Raw genomic sequence first — 22,051 nt, 5'->3', positions numbered from 1 at the left:
AGTTTGTAAAAAATACAACGTTTTATGGGTTTATTTGCTAGTGTTATTACTACTACAAGAATTGTAGTCTGTTTATGTTATGCAAGTGCAAATACCTGTCAAAACACGATTTCTGAGAACTGTTTTATTATTTTATTGCAGTTTTCACCATAAATGCTATTAAGAAGAGTGACAGTAAATGATCTTACTGCGACTCTGTCTTAATTGGCTATGGTTTAACTCAGTGTTTAGTCAGTCACAACACACTGCACGAGAACACAACACTTGTCAGAAAACTATTCTTTTTCTTAACTATTTTTTCTTCTTGAAAAATGTTGGAAATCAGAAACAAAATGGACTTCCACAGCATTGTTTTCCCACACTTTGGAAATCAATAACCTTTGACATCTAATATTGATCATTTAGTCAAAGGTTTAAACCCACTTAGAAGTGAGTAAAGAGTAAAGTTTTTTTTTTTTTAATAGGTGGACCATCTCTTTCAAGGACAGTAAATGAACTCAGAATATTATGTAAACCTGTGATAATTAAATGGTAAGTACTGTAATAAAATAAATATTTGTTTGAGCTGGGCTCTCAATGGTACAAACATGAACATACTAAATTAATGCAGAAACGGTTAATGATAGAAGATCTTGCCAGTCCAAAACAGCCAATACCTTAACACAGGGGTTTTCAAAGTGTGAGGCGGGCCTCCCCGAACCATGATCTTTATATGTGGTTTGTCAAGATATTTTGGCTAATGACAGCATGAGACCCGCTAAACTTCGACTGTTTTGACTGGGATGGACAGTTCTTGGATCTGTTCTATTCATATTGAACCATCATCCTAGTTTTAAAAACGTTATATTAAAATACTTGTTATTACTCTGTAAATAATTGCACTTTCATGCAAATGATGATAAAATTGAGTTAATAGTCTGACATCTGTCTGTGTTTATATATATATATATATATATATATATATATATATATATATATATATATATATATATATATATATATATATATATATATATGTGCGCGTGTGTGTGTGTGTGTTTGGGAGGGGAGGGGTCGGGGCAATGGATAAGTTGTGTCAAAAGGGAGGCCCACTGTCTTAGACTTTGAAAAACCCTGCATTAACACAACTGTGTGCAGAAATAAAACCATGACTCTGAAGCAAAGACAGTTTTTATAATATGTATTTTAATTATTATTATTTTAGTTTTTACTTTACGACAGGTGGTCTGGGTCTAACATTAGCCCCTCATTAAAATTCCAGTGCGAAACATCTATCTCACAAGCTGCAGGTCGAGGATGACAAGTGCATTATGGGGAGGAAAGTGTCTACAGTATTACAACAACAACTCAACATCTGTGGGAAGGCCACAAATATCAGGTAATAAACTTTAGAATTACAACACAACCGTTTACACCGAAAGCGCACATTCAGACTACAGTGGGACACACATTAACACTTACTCCGGTAAAACAAACGACCCATCTCTCAAATAGAGCCATCACAACTAATTGCTGCCAACGTCAGCCATTTGCCGATGGAAACTTCTTAAAGTAATTTGACAGAAGAAAAGCAAACTGAAAGAGTATGGGTCAGAGTCTAGCATGTACTGTTGGCCGTTCATAGAGAGTGGAGTAGTTGTCATTTGCATCCCCAAGAGGTGACAGAAGTGCTGAACAAAGCGCTAAGTAAGGATGACAGCTTCTTGGGAGACGATCACTCAACCTCTGGCAGAAGAGCCTTAAAGCACTTATACGTTACTGAGGGCATCGACACCGGGCAGCACTTTACCCTCCAGCAGCTCCAGACTGGCTCCGCCCCCTGTGCTCACATGGCTGACCTTGTCCTCAGTGTCCCACTTGGCACAGCAGGTAGCTGTGTCTCCCCCACCTGAAATTGAAAGAAACAAAAGCCAATTGTTATACTGTTATGGTGGCAACTAAAATGGAATTTAACGGATGCCAATAGCTCAGGCATTGTTAAATTCTTTTTTGTCAAACTGAACAAACGTAGATGAAGTTAAAGTAAATGCAAGTGTAATTCAAGAGTTCTCGCTTTACTGTACTTAACATGTCACATACAATGAATATTTATGTTAAAGTTATTTTTAAAAAAAGGACAGTTTTAAACAGCCATGATCAAAAAACAACACGTTTAATTCAATACTGGTAATATTGAAATATTCTGAAATAATAATTAAAATGTGTATTATTTGTCAGTGTTATTGTACAAAATTTCCTTCATTCTACTTCGGCTTAGTCTCTTATGCATCAGGGGTCAGCACAGTGGAATGAACCACCAACTATTCCAGCTTATGTTTTACATTTGCACCCAGAAGAAAACCACGCTAACACGAGGAGAACATGCAAACTCCACACAGAAATGCCAACTGGCCCAGCCAGGACTTGAACCAGTGACTTTCTTGTTATGAGGCCACAGTGCTTCTGCTAATCACCATGCATTCATACATTTCAATTTAAGATTTTTAAGTATTTATCTTTTTTATTTTGTTCTTTGCTTGGTTTGGCACTTGTAGAGCTGTGCATAGATTGATTTGCTCTTCAGTTTTTGGACTTTCAGCAGTAGAATTTAAACCACACTAAACTGAACTTTAACTCTGAAAACCGGACTGATACAGGTTTCAATTTACTAGAACTTCTATGTAAAGCTGCTTTGACAATCTACATTGTAAAAGCGAAATCGAAATAACATAGTGTGAGGGGCTACTAACATTATGCTATCCTAACCATGCCCAGGCCAGTTTCCTAAATCATCTGAGAAGTGTGAATGCTCTGAGCGCTCACTTGGGCTTTGGTGCGGTACGCTTGTGTGTGAGAGCAAAACGCGCCTAAGCCCGAAACTTAAAGCGAGCCGTGACTTTTAAGGGATTAAGGGATTAATCCATATTTTCATATGGATTAATGAATTATTCTTACAGACAGAGTTGCACCTTCAGCAAACCTCCTAATTCTTGCAGCACGAGTACTTTATGGTTGTTTAGGAGCGTCAAAAGTGGCTGATCTGTTCGGCGAAATATTTGACTGTGTGTCACTGCATTTCAAACAACTTAAACGATATAACTAAAGAAATCTCCACTATGCTGAGCGAGAGGGCTTGCTGAACAGCACAACATCAATGACGCAAGCGTGCTCAGGCCCGAATGTTATGCGAGTGCGGGGCGTCGGGGGAGACAGGAGAGGGGACAAGCGTGCTTGGGCCCGGTTCAAGGCAACTGTACATAGTGCGAGTTCGCTCTGAATAAAATTTCACTCAGCGGATGCCTTTCCAGTCCCAACCTAGCAATTTAAGATTTTTTTTATCAAGTATTTGACAATTTTTATAATAAACCTATTAACAAATTAATGAAAATTTATTTCAAGCACTTCTAAGAATTTATGTTTGTTTTTAAGTAAAAGAAAGTGTACCAAAACACGGTATTCGCCGTTTCGCTGATTTGAAAATTCTTGGTTGCATCCATATCCTGTTTATTCTGGTGTGTTCACCACTCAGGCCTGATGCACAAGGCAGTTTCAGTTTTTAAAAGGACCGCTTGAACAATTTTTTTCCCTTCTAAAATTCCAATGAAAATTACAATTATTTACACAATTCACCTCAGGTGGCACCATGATTTCTTGCCAACATGGTTAAATTAAATACTGTTGTGGATTGAAAGGATTAAAAGGTCCTGTCCTGTGAAAGTTTTGAAATTAGCATTTTTTTTTAATGTAATCTCAACTTAAACAAATGCATTTAATACATGATATTTGGACACGATAAATGTATTTGAACGTAGGTCAGATGTCCAGATATCGAATACATTTCTGATTTTGAAAGTTGCTCAGAACAGATTGGATTTGTCCATAGAATTAAAAAAAAAAAAGACCTAATAGAAGTATATATATATTTTTAATGTATTGTTAACATTTAGACTCGTGCATCCAAATAACCTGCCACAATTAATAAAACTAAATTCTCACCGATAATGGTGATGCAGCCATTTTTGGTCGCTTCTACAACTTTGTCCATCATGTTCTTGGTTCCATGAGCAAAGTTGTCCCACTCGAACACGCCAACGGGTCCGTTCCACACAATCTGCTTGGCTCTGGCCACAGCCTCTGCATAGAGCTTTGAGCTCTCAGGACCACAGTCTAGACCCTGCATGTGAAGACCAGAATAATTTCTTCTGATAACTGCTCACAGGAAGACAAGATCTATGTGCTTCAAATAATAGAGCATTGGTCTTTCTTACCATCCAGCCAGCAGGAATACCTTCTGCTACCGTTGCGGTGCCTGTTGTTGCCTTCTCATCGAATTTGTCTGCAGTGATAAAGTCGACTGGAAGTGTGATCTTTACACCGTTCTTTTCTGCTTTGGCCATGAGGTCTTTCACAATTGTGGAACCCTCTTCATCAAACAGGGAAGTGCCGATCTGAGCACAAAAATACATGATTTTTAAACTATACATTATAAATGGGTTATGAAACGGAGCAGATATTTTTACAAATATACAACCTTTAAATGACCTAAACTTTCAATTGCAAAAAAGAATGTCCAATTACTGTAATTGAAGAAAACTTCTCAATTGAGCCATCTGAACATGGAACAATCAAGATATTCTCTAAAAATAAGTTAACTTCAAGTACTAAATTTATACCAATTGTTATTTTGAAAGTTTGTTGTGCAGACATTTAGTTTCATTTCATTGTCAAACAAACCGGCCACTTAGAGTAGACCAGTTTGACAGCCTCTTTGCAACTTAATATTCAAATTTTGAACTCCTTTCCATGTTTTGATTGGGTATTCGACAATTTATTTATTCATCCAAAAATGTTTAAACTACTTGAAACTCCACATCAAACGGCTAATAAGACTTTGGGCCTGTTTCAGTAAGGAGGTTCAAACTCAGTTTAACTTGAACTCTGAGTCGACTTACTAAGAGATTAAAAACTTAAGAGTTTTCGTTTTCAGAAGAGCTGATCTGAGTTAGGTCAATCAACTATCAATAGAGCGCAGATATTACGAGTCACTATGACAACATCTGAAAAAAGATCAAATTCAACTGGAGAATGAAATGCTGATGTGCTCATGCAAAGTTATAGCAAATGAGAAAAGCATTGGAAAACATAGCTGCTCAAGTTAATGCATAAGTTTAAAGTATTTAAATACTGCATAGTTTCTACAACAAATTTGACAAAACAAGAATGCATATAACCTTAGCTTAATGTTTAGTGGAAATGATTAATTTAAGGTTCTCACTTTTTATACACGGCCAGTTTAGGATAAAAATTTCTAAAATTAAGTTTAATAGATTTTAAAGGTCACTTGTGTGTTTACCTTATTATTGATCAGGTGGTAGAGTGATATGACATTTTGAATATAAACCGTTTATTATTAATTTTAAAAGATTGAGCCATTCACGTACAGGATTTTGTTCTTTGTGTGACTGCAATGTAGCTACGTTTTCAATCCAAAAATGCTAAATTAAATTTATGTGCAAAAGCATTTCCATCCAACAAACCATAGAGAACAAAACAGTCACTTCCTTGATTAACTGACGTTGAATATCAACAGTAAAAACAGAATTTACTGCAGTGGAAGCTATGGGAATCTTTTCTTTAATTAATAAACGACTTTCACCTCAGAGGACAATGCCGACACACAATGAATGAACGCGTGGTGACGTTTAAACCATGAGACGAGGAGAACAGACGCTCTTGACATATCCAAAATGTGCATAAAAAAGGTGGGTGGAAAAGTAAGGCTAAGGTGAGTAATACTGCTTCGTCTTAAAAAAAAAAAAAAAAAAAAAAAAAAAAAAAAAAAAAAAAAAGGGGAAGGAGAGGCCAACAGAAACAGAGTTTAATGAATAAAACCTGCTCCTGACCAGGTTAAGTTTACAGTATAAGTTAACAAGGTATCAGACTCGGATTTAAAGTTGCCTATCTTTCAGAAACGGGCTTGAGTTATTCGACAAACTTGTCATTTTGAAACGTAAAACCCAAAGTTTCTCTCATTTCAGGGTTACATTCTCTGAGTTTTCACTTAACCTCCTTTCTGAAACGGGGCCTTTTGTTTTCCAAATTTCACAGTGGGTTCAGGTTGGTGAGATGTTTTCACTGTTGACGAAAAAAGCTGTTTGGTTTTGATTAGTTTCATTCAGTGCCAGACTTTTTTGCAAAGTTTCCATAATCTTAATTTATTAAAACTTTTTAAAAATCTTTTTTGTTTTTTTAAATCTACACAATACATTTTAAAATGATCATTTTCAACAGTAATAAAATGTAAATGTAGCTGCTTGCAGCGATTACAGGCCCAAAGACTTGATGCAAATCTTCTTGCTTATTTTGGATTTTTTAAAGAATTTTTTTTTTTAAACATTGTAATTCACACAATTTAAAACTTGTTACATTTTTTTGTTATTAACTTGTATAGTTAACATATGAAAGTAAGAATTAAAATGGAGTGTGGAGCCTGATGAGCTTCAAATTCAAGGCGAAGCCTGATGAGCTTCAAACAGTGTGGAGCCTGATGAGCTTCAAACATACTGCATGGTCAAATTCTGAAAAAGAGGTCTCAGGGATGGAAGCAAATATTAAAAATTATTTCTGTGCGTCTTAGTCCAATCATCGTTTGTAGCCAATTTAAAAAAAAAAAATTTAACAAGATTTGTTGGAGGAGTAGAGACATTTTTTTTTACTGCCTGACAGGGGATTAAAAAAAAAAAAGAAAAAAAAAAAAAGACAAATGATATGTCATTGGAATCGGCATAAATCAAGGACCCAATTAAAAATTAAGAAATCCAAATTTCTTGGATTGGATGTCATTTTCAAAATAATTGACTATTTTGACTAACAATGTTATATCTCTTGAACACTGGGTGGCACTGTCTTTAAAGTTCTGGTTTACTTGTTACATATGGATTTTTGTACAGATAGATCATATTTTACTTTTTTAAATTTTTCGACTTTGAGATACCATAACTTTTGAACAAAATTTTAATATAAAAATTCTATACAGTCATTTCTGTGCGGCTCAGTCCATAGACTACCCGAGCCAAATCTGGGAAAAATTGGTTTAGTTTTGACAGACAAGCAGCGTCTAAATGTATTACTGTACTTTCAAAATGATCACTACTGTAATGGGCGGAGTTTTAATGTACAGTGTTGGTTTGAACCAGCATGATCAGTGAAATCTTTTGTACCAAGTTTTATTTTTCCAGCTCAAATGACTAAAAGGTTATAACAGTTTTAGTGTTGAAAGTTTGGACTGCTGGTGGCACTATAGAGTACTCCAAATTCGGTCAGTTACCTTCTTTTGACCACCACTACAATTGTGCCGAACTTAATCATTTTCCTACTTACGGTTCATATGGCTCCTATTGACTCACATTTGGAAAGAAACTTAATAATAATAATATTAATAATGAAAACCTACAGGAACAATAGGGGCCATCTCTCATCTTTGTGTCAATATTGAACAAACTCCAAGCTGATTGAACCTACTTCTGGTTTCTTGACCATCTCCCAGAGGTTAAAAACTGTGTAAAATGTATGTAGCAAATTTACTTCTGAAGATGCTCAGCAATGAAATGATATTAATCTTCCTGTAAGCCTTCTGTCGCTCACCTCCATGTTCTTGAGAACCTTGAGGAAGGTAAAGGCCATTCCTCCACCAATGATCATCTCATTCACCTTGTCCAACATGTTGTTGATCAGCTGAATCTTATCTTTGACCTTGGCCCTGTACAATCAAAGCAAAGAAATCAATCAAAAACATTTCAAAATCACTCATGCAACATCTCAAGTTATTATAATATTTTCACTTAAATCTTGGAACGACAGAAAGAAAATTCCAACTCTGAGAATTTGCAGGAAGTGCACTATAATGAACACATTAAGAAGACATATGCTTAAAGCTGTTTGTGAACTACAAAACTAATCAATTCACTAAGTGAACTTTGTTATTGAGAAATGAACTGTTTCAGCCACCACTGCAAATGAGGAACGGCCAATGAATGTGCAGGAGTGGATGTTATCAGGAGGGAGAGAAAAAAGTATGTGTGCATGTTGTGCAACAGCCTGGACTCTGACTTCAGCTAGCCATGTGCATCGAAAGGGTTCATCACTGATCTGATTTTAGTGAGTTCCACCACTGCCCCCTGCACAGTTATAACTAAACTTCAACATTCATCAACAAGACTCTAAATTTAAAAATGGTAGAACTCTAATATGCCAAAATTAATCTAATTCTTTCTGCAGCCAGATATAGGAAGCAAGGCTTAAATAACAGTAGAGCAGGAAGGACACTGTCACACATCCTGCAGTTGCATAAGAGGATAAACCCATCTATTCCAGGGCTGCCATTGATGCTTTCTGAAAGGGTCCTTAAGTGCATTCTATACCCCATTTACATATGCTACTGAAATGCATTTTAATCACAACACCAAATACAGGTGTAAATGAATTGAAAGATTTTTTTTAATTCTTCAATTTGGGCGATCCCCCAGCAATTAACAGGGAAAAAATGTGAAAATGTGCTCGTTTAGGACCTGCAACAGACAACAGGTACCCAGAAAGGTTGGCCAATATATATATATATATATATATATATATATATATATATATATATATATATATATATATATATATATATATATATATATATAAAATCTTTTCCTGAAATCTAGAGAAGTGTAAAAAACTGATATGTTTGTATGGCGTTAAATATTAAGACTATGGTGACATTACTTGCTGAGGACTCGAGAACAAAAACAAACTAATCTTTTCAGTTATAAGACAGGAAGGAGTTTAGCATAAAGTAATGTATGGAGATTTGACACGAAAACATAACCAGAGAATTACCTGAGGACTGAAGACAATGTGAAAAAGTTTAAACTGCTCAGCCTGGAGAGCCAACAATGTATTCATCTTTAAGATTTCATAGGTGTATTAGAGTTGTCTTACTTGAGATGTCAGCATGTGTACAGATTTGAATCATGTTAGGGAATTAATATGCAATATTTTAATTGTTTTCAAATGATGCAGACTTGCCATCACTCTCCTAGACTACAGCTTCAATCTATCAATTTCGTTTTCCAGTTCATGTTGCACTCAAATCCTTAATATTTCCCCTTGTATGCACACCTTTGTGTCTGCTTCTGTTTAAAATCAGCATGTTATTTTTCCTGAAATTATTTCCTTACGGAATGAACAACTGATAGGGGAGTGATATGGGTGACACTAAAAGCTTGATAGAATGAAGTGGGATAGGGCTTTCGAAGAGTCAGCTAGGCAGCTAAATATATATTTTTAAAAACTAAAATAAGCTACCAGATCACTCAGTTAACACTCACCCTCCGAGGATGGCCAAGAAAGGCCTCTGTGGTTTCTCAAGGGCCATGGCAAAGTAGTCCAGCTCTTTCTTCATCAGAAAACCAGCAGCCTTCTGAGGGAGATTCACTCCAACCATAGAGCTGCAGCAAAGCATTAGACAGCACATTTAAATTAAAAAAAAAAAAACAATGAAAACTTCATTTTAAAGACTATTACAGAAAAATAGATTCTCTATTTAGGTTTAGAGCACCTGTGAGCTCTATGTGCAGTTCCGAAAGCATCGTTGACGTATACGTCACCCAGTTTGGACAGGGAGGCTCGGAAAGCATCGATCTCTGCCTGACTTGCTTTGGTCTGGGAATAGAAAATAAAAAAAATTACATTCTTTTTCAGGCAGTTAAAAAATAACATGTAAACAATGCATGTTAACACAGACACGAATGTTCAGAAAGATTCACTTAGATTTTTAAATATGATTAAGCAGAAGCAGCAGAATCCCGGAATTAAAAATTTCACACAATTTAACATTGCGCATTTAATTTTTGTGTTGATGTGAACTTGCTTTTAGTTTAATAAGTCTGCCCTAATATCACGCCACTCGTCAATGCAATGTATGCTTTTGGCTAAAACAAACAAACAATGTTCAAAGAGTAATAGTAAAGACACAGCAAGACAATGGTCAGTCGTCAGTGAGTGTCTATTAGGCTAGTTTGTTTAACCCAATTTATCAGAATGGGCGTCAGTGAAAGCGAGAATACTCTTTTTGGCTGTTCAGCTACAAATCACAGCACAAGAACAAAAACTGGCTTGATAATACCAAGTAAATGTCCAGAGGAAATGCAAAGTATTGTACTCAGTCATATTTATTTAAATAATATGGACTAAAAGTGAAAAGTGCTGTAAAAATGACAAGTAAACGCTGTTAGTATGCTTGTAGCACAGATTCAGGATAGGTTTCCATTCGTGGAATGATACAAATACTGCCACCTGTTGGTATGGGAAGGCATCATGCGTTCCGCACCTGCATGAGATGTTCTTTCAATTAGCTGCCGTCTGCTTAGTGTTAGTTCAGTCAAAAAATAAAAATAAAAAAAATAAGTAAATAGAAAAACGGCTCTCTGATGTCAACTTAGTATGTCCCAGGATTTGCACCATGTGTGGTGGCATTTTCCTCAAAGGAAAGGAATATATATTCAAGTTGATTTTTACTTTGGTCTAAAGGAAAACTGCAGACAGGCCGATTGTATATGCAAATAACACAAACTTAAGACGCTACAAATTTTTGTATGCATTCATATCAAAACACTCGTGCCATGCTGATTTTAAAATGTGCAGATCATTTTTTTTTTCTAGCTGTTTTATAGCACAGACGAATCAAAGAATACTGCAATTAATGTGTAAACCAACAGATGGAATATTAACATTTTATTTATACAAAAAAGGGGGTTTAGCTTACGAAAGTATTTTAGGCCCAGTTACAGTAAGACCTCAGAAACAAGAGTAACCTACATACAGTTATGATTACGCTACTGCCGTCTTCAGAGCTCATGACTTTCGAACTACTGTGAATGAAAGGTTACACAGATGCCTAAATGCCAAGTGCTCATTCACTGCAGTCTGTTGGCAGCAAATAACAGGTTGCTTTTCTCAGTCCTCAGTCTAGGTCTCCTGCCCTTCCCAGCATGCATTCCAGCCAGGGCTCTGAGGCCCAGAAAAGCCACTTGATCACACATGGCCTTCATACAAATGTCAAAAGGTCAGCTGTGTACAGCATGTCTGCATGCACTCACCGCCAGTCCCCTTTAACAGTCGCAGCGTGCACTTGTTGCACTGTAGCGATATTTTAATTTGTAAAATGACAAAACAAAAATAACACAAATTGTACACTACTTGCTGATTTCGTAATATATTAGGACAGTCTAGATAAACACAAATTAAATAATAACATGTAGCCTGATGCAAAAGTAGGAGTATTTTATATTATAACCACTTAATGGGATTCGCCTAGTCATTAAATTGTGATGTTACAGCAGTGTTTTCTCTTGGATTTTTTCCAGCTATGGCGGCAGGCCTTGTTTACACAGATCTACCAACTACCTGTGCCATTATTTCAATGACAAATGTCGTGAGCACAGTATTAGAAGTCGAGATCACATTTATGTAATAGCCTACAGCATGCAGATCTTTTTGCTTGCCCGCTGATTTCCTCTGCTCGTGCACAAAACTTCTTGCTCGCCCCCTCAAATATATGAGCCGCTTCAAAAGCGCGCAGATCTTCTTGTGCGTTCTCAAATAAACGCTGCTGAAGTGCGATTTAGTGCATTTATGTAACGAGTATGTCTCCAACATTTTTTAGATTTGCTAGGAATATTTATGAGTCTCTAATAGACCTACAGAGTGATATTAATGCATCCTGAAGTAAAGTGATCCGGCTTTACGTCGTGTTTGCTGGCCTCACGCATCACTTCATCTGTCAGTCAGTCAATCAGCACAGAACCTTAAAGGGTTAAACAAATGACGCACAGCACTACTACGGTTACAGAAAAGTTTGCGCTGTAATTATTCACTTACCTTTTAATATGTTTTGGTGCGATTATTACCCGCTATTAAAAAAATAAAATGTTTTGAATGAGAAGCTGTAATGTAGCCGTGGCGCTGGAAGAATGAATGTATTGAAATACATGGTTACAGTGTGTTGAAAGAATTTCTATTCTTTTTCTTTTTTAAGCGTTACAGCAAATAGAATTTAAAAAGCATAATTTTTCAGACTATGAAATTCCCTCATTATGCTATTTTTCTTTTCTGTTTGTCAAATTGTATCTATCAATAGATTACAAAAGCTCTTGAACAATATTTGTGTTTCTACAACTGTAATATTACTTCCACTCAACAAACATGCTTTGATTATTTTCAACTTGGTTACTCTAAAATTGTTACCCATTTTGTTTAAATGGGTAAAAAAAAAAAAAAGTTTCTTCCTGATTTATTTTCAGACTGTGTGGATCCATTCTGCACTGTACAAAACGCAGTGCATTAGTAAGTGGATCAAAATCTTTGATTAAAGTTGTCCTAAAACTGTTCAACAACACTCATTATTGTCTTCGGATAATATTGAAAAACCTTTTTGATCCATTTCAAATGTTCCACTCTCATGTACACCATGATTTTACATAAATTTCACACTAATGTGTGAAATGACAAAAAAGTTGTCATAAAAGAATATTTTCTCAATTCAAAGGAGTAGCGGCTTGGACCCCAAAAAGTATTCTATACTTAACAAGCGGATGGAAAAATCAGTGGTTAAGTTCTCAGCTTTCTTCACATTCTGATTTTGTATCCAACAGAAAAAAAGTAAACTTTAAAAGTTTATAACCGCTTAAGGGGCAGTAAATATTATTTTTTCTTTTATTTTTTTTTAAATGATGCACTGACCTTGTTACCCGATGCATCTTTGCCCTTGCCCTCCTCAGCCACATGAAAGCGCAGATTCTCCAGCAGAATGACAGATCCTGCAGGAGGGTCTGCACAGGCTTTCTCCACTTCTGGACCCACACAGTCTTTTAGGAACTGAACGTCTCTAGAAATGCAATTTAAAATGTTGTTAAACGTGCACTAAGCTTAAAAGGAGAGCTCAACCAAAAATTACTCATCAAATCATTTCAGATTTTCATGCCATATCAGTAACAATAGCTAATTTCATGACTAAAACAATTAAAAATAAAATACAATAAAGACCACAAATAATTCAATTAGATTTTCTCCCCCCAAAAAGTGAATATTCTGTTCTCATTTACTCAAACAACCCCTTGTTTTTGTTAACCTCAAAATCAGATATTTTGAAGAATGTTGAAGGGTAGCAGCCATTGCCTTCAATAGTTTCTCCCTACCATAGATGTCAATGGCTATAGTTTTCCCAATTTCTTCATAATATTAAGAAGTTTAACAGAAATAAAACATGTTTAGAACTACTTGAGAATAAGTAAATGGTAGGCAAGTTGTCATTCCTTCATAACATCTCTTTAAAAATGCATTGCTTTTAAGATGTCACACTGAAAAAAAAATCTACTACACTTTTCTAATGTTTATGTAGTAAAACTATACAACATCAGTGCAGTCAAACAGATGTACATTATTTAACTGATGGTGCAATACGTGTAGGCTTGCAAGTCTACATTAAGCTCTCCTACTTTCCCAGCAGGTTCTTGAGTTCTGCAGCCACAGGCTCCAGAGAGTATTTGTCTGGCATAGGGACTCCATCAGGCCGGCCCAAGTGGCTCATCAGGACCACAGCTTTGGCACAATTATCTAAACAGTGCTGGATAGATGGGACTGCAGCCTTGATTCTAATGAGAGCATAAGTAATTAGTCACAAATACTGTAGCACAGTGTCAAAACACATGCATGTTATAAAAACTTGGGACAAATGCTTAATGTATTTGCAAAATCATGACTTCAGACTTTAAGTTCTTGTTTTTTTACATTAAAAACTCAAAAAGCAAAAGTATAATCTTTACAAAATAAAACATCACTAGTTGATAAATAGCATATTCCTCTTCACATAATGTACATAAAAAATAATTCACACACCATTTAAATTCAAGTAAACCCTTGGAATTGATCAAACTAATAAATAAAAGTTAACTTAATATTTTGACTTTAGAGAGGAAAAAGACTAACTTTACAAATAACACTTTTCTACAATAAAAAGACAGCAATAACAATAAATGAAACAAAATATACAGATCTAAAACACTTTTAATAAAATTCTACTCCTTTTGAAGGATTCACATTTAAAAATACTTCTCTCAAGATAAATATCGTTGACTGTATGTTTTAGAAAAGATTTAAATAAACAAATTAATTAATAGAAATAAAGAATAGTCATCTAAAATGGTAATCTAAAAATGACAATGCAGCCTTAAAATAAGAATTCATATTTGGAAATTTAATAAATATCTCTTATCTCTTTTACCCATTAACATTAACCCAATCACTTGTATGACGCTTTATCATTTTTTACATTTTAATAAATCAGCAATATTAACGATTCTACATTTTAAAAATTCTGTTTCCTTGAATTCTAACTGAATATTATTTCATAATTCACACACCATTTAAATTCAAGTAAACCCTTGGAATTGATCAAACTAATAAATAAAAGTTAACTTAATATTTTGACTTTAGAGAGGAAAAAGACTAACTTTACAAATAACACTTTTCTACAATAAAAAGACAGCAATAACAATAAATGAAACAAAATATACAGATCTAAAACACTTTTGATAAAATTCTACTCCTTTTAAAGGATTCACATTTAAAAATACTTCTCTCAAGATAAATATCGTTGACTGTATGTTTTAGAAAAGATTTAAATAAACAAATAAATTAATTAATATAAATAAAGAATAGTCATCTAAAATGGTAATCTAAAAATGACAATGCAGCCTTAAATAAGAATTCATATTTGGAAATTTAATAAATATCTCTTATCTCTTTTACCCCAATCACTTGTATGACGCTTTATCATTTTTTACATTTTAATAAATCAGCAATATTAACAATTCTACATTTTGAAAATTCTGTTTCCTTGAATTCTAACTGAATATTATTTCACAAATGTTGATGTTGTAATGCTAACAAATATTACTTGAAACAAAGTACATTCATTTTAATTCCATTAAGGTGTCCAACATTTATATTTAATCATTTTGTGCATATCAATTCATGCAGATCCCAACATGGGATGTCTCGTCTTGGACCCAGATATAATTTGTCGAAATTTAGAAACGAAATGTATCCATCTCACCTCTGGTTATTTGTGATCACATTGTTCTTCATAGGGACATTGAAGTCCACCCTATTGGAAAGAAAAAAAAAACAGGTATTTACTACTGGATTAGATGCACAAATTTACACATCATATATAATTGGAGGATTAAACTGCTCATTCAAATTTCATAAAATAAAATATTAGCAGTGATACAAGAAAATCATCCCCTGCTCTATATCCTTAAATAAATGAATTAATAAAAATACACACGGTGTGCGATGCGTGTGATTTATGGCGATAATATCACCAAACATAATTTTATCATTTAAATTTAGGGCAACACAATGGGTAGCACTGTCACCTCACAAAAAGAAGGTAGCTGGTTTGAGTCCCCGTTGGGTCAGTTGGCATTTCTGTGTGGACTGAGTTTGCATGTTCTCCCCGTGTTAGCATGAGTTTCTTCCAAGTGCTCCGGTTTCCCCACAGACTAAAGACAATCAGTATAGGTGAACTGAATAAACTCAACTGGTTGTAGTACTTGTTTGTGAATGCGTGTGTGAACGTTTCCTAGTACTGGGTTGCAGCTGAAAGGGCATTTGCTGTGACGACCCCTGATTAATAAAAGGACTGAAGGAAAATTAAATTAAATATTCTTTAACTTTAATTTGTTAGATTGTTATATATTTAAATGCTTATTTAAAGTGAGCATCTGTAATTGAATTAAAATTTAAAGATTAATAAAATATTATGCTTTGTTGTTATATAAAAAAGATTGTAAATTGCCATTAACCAATAAAACCTCTGTATGGTGCACACACACTGCTGCACGTTCACATGGTCTCCATGACTACATTGCATTACGTAACACTGTAAAGCCCAATCCAGCACTCGAATGCTTTCAGTGTAAAAACAGTCACTGGTCTAGATGATGATGCTGCTACAGCTTGTAAAATATTATAAATATAAATGTCTGACTATATTCAGTTTGGACGCAGAACGAATTATATCCACGTGTTGCGATCGAAATTTAGAATGACTTATTGTGACACCCTCAAAAAATGGCGAACATTACTTACTCTAAAATGCCATTAAATCAGGTATTTATGTATATTAATGTGAAAAATGTTAAATAGAGTGTCAGACAGTGGGCGGGGCAGGACTGTATGCCAGTATGGACTTTCAGCCAAAGGCTAAACCCTGTTTGACTGTGCTCAGAATACCAAAAGTAATTTATAACAACTATTAAGTGGATGTCGTTTAGATTAGAAGAACATAATATATACAGTCTTGATTCATGTACATTACTAACACTGGTACACGCCACAACATGAATGACACTGGCATGAACACGTTAGCACACGTTTAAAAGACTTTATAAAATATTATGTGATGTTGTATAACGTACTGGTCGTCGGTAAGCATAAAAAAATAAACTGCCTAGGCCCTCTAACATTTGACATTTGCAGTTGAGCTGGTGTCATTTTACCAGATCATTTACACAACGTCTAGAAAACAAAGGCGAAAAATGTTTAAAAATATATCTATAGGTAACTTATGTGTTAAACACCAACATAAGAAGGGTATTAACTAAAAGTTTGCACGTGTATTTAGTGTATCTGCCATCCTGCACGTATCTGGAATCCCGTAAACGTGACGCGTGACAGATACACTTCCGGTTATCAATGACTGAACATCACGGCGTTTATTTATATAAACCTTGAGAGACGCCAACAATTCAAGCTGGCTTTTATATCCCTGTATTACGTTAAAGGGCATACGACGTAAGTTAACTTAAATGAAAAGCACGAACATTGTGATTAGTGAATGGTAGATATAACGGAATGCGCGAATGACAATTCAGACTTACCTCATGATCACCCGCTTTCCTTTCACGTCCACCTTGTCCAAATGAAGTTTGTTCGAAAGAGACATTTTGCCTGTGGTTTGTGCCTCAAAACTCTCCCGGGCTGGTGTGGTGCAGTGCTGGGTAAGTTCCCGAATGAGAATGACCTTAGCTTGATGCTGATGCACACATGGTAGGCGGGGCTTATTGAAGTATGCGGTTCTATAACAAGCGGCAATTGGATGTACTTGCTGTCAATCAATATGCTCAGCTGAGAGGATGTTGAACGTTGATGATAGAACGTGTTGCAATCTTGCTGCCCCCTATCTTGAGATCAGAAATTTGTCAATCACTCCAAGATGTTTCTAGAGAATATTAACCTTCCTATTATTATCCTTGGGGTCAATTCGACCCAATTTAATGTTAAACGTATGTACATATATAATTGACATTGTTTTTTTGCTTCAAATTGAATGACTTTTCCTAATATTATATGGAAAAATTAGAAAACATAAAATTTACATATTATTTTAATGCCCTGAACAGATTTTGTCACATTGGTGTTCTCTGGGGTCAAAAAAATAAGGCAGAGGAAAGCATTACAAACTTGCAGCAATACGGGATGTATGGGACAAGTGGGTCCAGTGATTGCATTTTCTTTACAATCCAGGCCTCCACATCACCGTTGACGAAGGTCTGGTTCCACTTTGTGGCCGCTGTCCCTTTAGACAATATATGTCCAGCAAACCATGTTTGATTTTCTTGGTGTCAAATAAACCTCATACATAATTGTGTTCCAGTCCTTGCTAAAAAAAAATTGTGATTCTTTTCATGTTATATATGAAAATATATACCAATAAAATGTTCAAAATTAGTTTATTAGTACAAAAAGTACCAATAAAACCACTATATATATATATATATATATATATATATATATATATATATATATATATATATATATACAATTGAAGTCAGAGATATTAGCCCCCTAATCCAAATGATGTTTAACAGAGCAAGGAAATTTTCACAGTATGACCGATCATATTTTTTCTTCTTGAGAAAGTCTTATTTTTATTTATTTCAGCTAGAATAAAAGCAGTTTTAGATTTTGTAAAACCCATTTAAGATCAAATTTATTAGCCCCTTTAAGTTTTATTTTTCCGATAGTCTATAGATCAAGCCATTGTTTTACAATTATTTGCCATATTACCCTAACATGCCTAGTTAACCTATTTACCGTGGTTAAGAAAAATATCTAGTCAAATATTATGTAGTCATCATGGCAAAGATAAAATAAATCAATTATTATAAATTAGTTATTAAAACTATTTGTTTAGAAATATGTTGACAAAAATTTGTTAAACAAAAATTGGGGAAAAATAAAGAGGGGGGCTAATAATGCTGACTTCAACTGTGTGTATATATATATATATATATATATATACACACACACACACACACACTTTTTGAGTTTTAGATGAAACAGTGAGCTTTTTATAATATAGAATTTGTCTAAGTTAATGCAATAGGTATTCTGTATGTGTAAGGGGCAGAAAGTGGGGGTTTGGCAGGGTGTATTTCAGAGAGTCAAAAGGACATCAACTACCTGACGCTAAGCTTTTGGCAAAAAATAAATAAATAAAAATATTCTGGACGTTTTAAATTGTTGGGGTCAAATTGACCACAGTGGGGGAAAAAAAAGTGTTAGCAGATTTTAGGGCAACAGGAGGGTTAAAGAGTTTACTTTGATGGAAACATGGTCATTGATGACTCAATAACCAGACTACGGACATTTTGAGAGACAAGAAAAACATATAGGCCAAACCAAATTATTGCCTGCGGCTCCTGATAATGCACTAAAGAGAAACAGTCAGACTGTACAAAGACATTAACGTTGTTATCATTAATTTAAAGCATAGGTCTCAAACTCAATTTCTGGAGGGTTGCAACTCAGCAGTTTCGCTTCAACGAAGAACCTTTAACATCCATCAAAATATTCTCTTTAAAATGGAAACTGTTCTTTAGATAGTTAAAATGTTTTTCATTGGTACAAGTTTCTTTTAAACACTGTTAACTGAAAGGTTCTTGGCATCTTTTGCATACACATCATATTTGCATATTTTTGACAGTTTTGAATGGGATTTATTTACACCACTTTTTTTGTCTTTAGGAAAGTCCATTTGATAGTTGACCAAATCAAAATAACATAAAAATAAATTAATAACTTAAGTCTGATATGGAAAAACAAGATGGCAATATTAGGATTTATAATTTATTCATTTTTTACAGACATGCCAAGACAGCAACAAGATTAGGTGAAAATGGTCTCCATTCGCAAAATGGAAAAGTTCAGAACGTCACTCAGTATTTCCTAGTATTCGATCAACATTGGGAAATGCATTCATCACTCCTTCCATTCCTTGGGCTGCACCTTGCCTACAGGAGACAGGTTCCATGCAATGCCTGTTGAAGTGATCACCTGCAAAGTGCAAAAGAGCACATAATCACATATAAAATACATAAATAAGATGTACTTGTTTTGAGGATTGTGTCTGTGCTCTCTTACATATGCCCAAACAGCTGTGCAGAATGTGGCTCCAGCAATCAGCAGAGGTGCTCCATACTTGTTATGAAATTCAGGACTCAGATCAGACTTCTGTCGAACAGCCACCTGACGGGCACTTTGACCTATTGTAAAAGAAAAAAGGGGAATTAAAATGAATGTTCATTTACTTTTGACTAGTCAAAGTTATATTAAACACACTGAAATACACTCTAAAAAAAGACTAATGTTTTTTCAAATTATAGCCTGCATGAATGCAAACTTGCAACTAAAAGCAGACCAGTACTAGAATACATTTAATCTTTGACTAGTTAAATATGATAGAAAAAAAATGGTATGAAAGACAAATCGTTGGAAACAGACAGTGTAATAAATCTTTAACAATGTTTAAGTAACAAAATTTTAAGTAACGTTAAGGTTATACATGTGACGACTAAATGAAAACATAAAACGTCTCAAATAGTAAAAGGTGACAAAATACTATGCTATTAATTATGGATGTAACGTACTAAATCAAAACTGAATTAGCTTTAGCATAACGTTACAGGGAAATAGCACACAGTTTAATAAACAACCTAAAACAGACGCTGCTCAGTATTACGTAAAATAAAATCTACAGCCCTTAAAATGAAATGTTTAACTTACCGCTGAGGTTCAGGGCAGCCTTGGCAAAGCGATACATGTTTATGTGCAGGTACAACTGACTGCGCGTGCTAATACCCTTGAACTGAATGGCAGATACAAAATGGCAGAGCGGAAATGAGCGGTCGAGACTTGTACGCATGCGCGAGAGGTTGTCAAAATAAATTTTAAATTCAACCTAACATGTTTTAAAACATTAAACTAAAACTAAAAGACTGGCAGTCAAATACGCTTACCTATACTTTATTACACCAATATGCTGACATATTATTTTTATCTGTAGAGTACGTAACCAGCATTCCAGTTAGATAAACTGTTCCGTGGTTTTACGATGTTATCATTGTTTGAAAGGACTAATAACAATGTAACAATAAGAAATATGCTTTCCCCGTTTAGTACATATAAAATCCTGTGTTTAACATTTACTCTTCAGTCGTGTCAGGATGGCCGAGTGGTCTAAGGCGCCAGACTCAAGGTTCAACCCTTCCGAAGAATCGGGTATTCTGGTCTCCGAATGGAGGCGTGGGTTCGAATCCCACTTCTGACACAAATCTTTTCTGATTTTTATGACCTGCTATTGATAACACAACTATACTTGAGCCATACGTCTACAATCTTAGTAAGAAACCAACTAATCTATCTAGTCTTTTCAGTGTTGTAATCTGACAACTTGTCATTATTATTACATTCAGTGTGTTAGTTTTTTGTTTTTTCATTTTAGAGGATGCTTTTTTTGAAGAGGCTTTTTGGGTAAACATGACTAATTAAACGAGAGTCAGGATTTAAAAAAAAAAACGATTATTTATATTGTTGAAGACCTTTTTTCCCCTTTTCTGTCACGGGATAAAAAAAATCTTTTTATAAATTCTGAATTATAAATCAGAGACAAAGTGCATAATTTTGAACTCAGAACTGCAGAAAATAACATTTATTTCACACTTCTGACTTTTACTTTTATTCTCAGTTCACACCTTGCTGTACTTTTTGCGATTTTGAATATATATCTTGCAATTGTGAACTTTTTATTTAATTCAACATATACTAAATGATACTTGTTGCTTCTAAGTTTATATTTAGCAATTTAAGTTTATATTCTGCAATTGTAAGATTATCTCACATTTCTGAGTCTGAGAAAACTCAGCAATAAATGCACAATTAATGGTTTACACAAGTTAATATTTAACATTTCAAGTATATATTCTGCAATCTCCGATATTCTTAAATCTTTTGTGAGAAGCAAAGTCAAAATTCTGAGAAGAATTATAAGATAAAATGCAATTGCTTTTGAGATTTTCTTTAAATTCCACACCAGAAACAAGCTTCCATTTTAATATGGCCGATATACTGATCATGGTAAAACAAGACACTTTTCTTTTCAGAAGCCCACAATAAAATAAAATACGCAAAGCTGTGAAGCTGTTGATATGTGTAATGGAGGGTTTGGTGTAGTAGGACATAGGGGCAGGTTAAATCCTGCTTAACGGAGGCCAGCTCACGAGTCACTGTTATGTTATTTGGGGGGTCGCGGGCTGAAAATCTTGGGAACCCCTGCACTAGAGCACCTTTAGAGGTAAGACAAGTAAGGTTTACCTGCTTAGCACTTTGCTAGTTGGGTCGTGACCCCCAACATTCTCTGATGTGGTTATAAATATATAAACCTTGCCCAAAACTGCGCACACATACCAATAGGCCCAAATCTATTCATCGTTTAATTTTGGAGAACGCCACTCAAAGACTATACTTAATGTTAAGTTGTGGCCTTTATTTACTGTATACGCAAGTGCCGTAAAGGTGTCAAAAAGGTTAACCAGGGGCTATAAAACCAATGTGCTGCATTTGACGCTATTGCTGTATCTTTAATATGACGTAATCACCCCAGGGGTCGCAAAAATAATGAATA

At 34.8% G+C, this 22,051-nt stretch overlaps 2 protein-coding genes and 1 non-coding gene across 3 annotated transcripts; 1 reads left to right on the top strand and 2 right to left on the bottom strand.

The window, feature by feature from the left end:
- Positions 1–1,165: 1,165 nt before the first annotated feature.
- pgk1 (phosphoglycerate kinase 1) lies at positions 1,166–17,097 on the bottom strand. The gene is given in 10 exon segments (NM_213387.1): positions 1,166–1,888; positions 3,976–4,153; positions 4,248–4,427; positions 7,624–7,738; positions 9,351–9,470; positions 9,581–9,684; positions 12,763–12,907; positions 13,518–13,673; positions 15,137–15,187; positions 16,968–17,097. Coding segments are annotated over 10 exon segments (1,254 nt in total). The 5' UTR covers positions 17,033–17,097; the 3' UTR covers positions 1,166–1,748.
- A 2,138-nt stretch (positions 17,098–19,235) lies between these two features.
- Positions 19,236–20,388, bottom strand: cox7b (cytochrome c oxidase subunit 7B). Its single transcript, NM_001130602.1, has 3 exons — positions 20,155–20,388; positions 19,513–19,634; positions 19,236–19,425 (listed from the first exon to the last, which is right to left on the bottom strand). The coding sequence occupies exons 1-3, from the start codon at positions 20,291–20,293 to the stop codon at positions 19,351–19,353; spliced, it is 336 nt and encodes a 111-aa protein (NP_001124074.1). The 5' UTR covers positions 20,294–20,388; the 3' UTR covers positions 19,236–19,350.
- A 200-nt stretch (positions 20,389–20,588) lies between these two features.
- On the top strand, positions 20,589–20,698 carry trnal-caa (transfer RNA leucine (anticodon CAA)). Its single transcript has 2 exons — positions 20,589–20,626; positions 20,653–20,698. It is a non-coding gene; the product is annotated as a tRNA-Leu (tRNA).
- The last annotated feature ends 1,353 nt before the right edge of the window (positions 20,699–22,051 follow it).

Source organism: Danio rerio, chromosome 21 (assembly GCF_049306965.1).
Source record: "Danio rerio strain Tuebingen ecotype United States chromosome 21, GRCz12tu, whole genome shotgun sequence".
Taxonomy (NCBI): Eukaryota; Metazoa; Chordata; class Actinopteri; order Cypriniformes; family Danionidae; genus Danio; species Danio rerio.
Note: the sequence above shows the minus strand (reverse complement) of the source record. Positions and strands in the feature narration are given on the sequence as shown.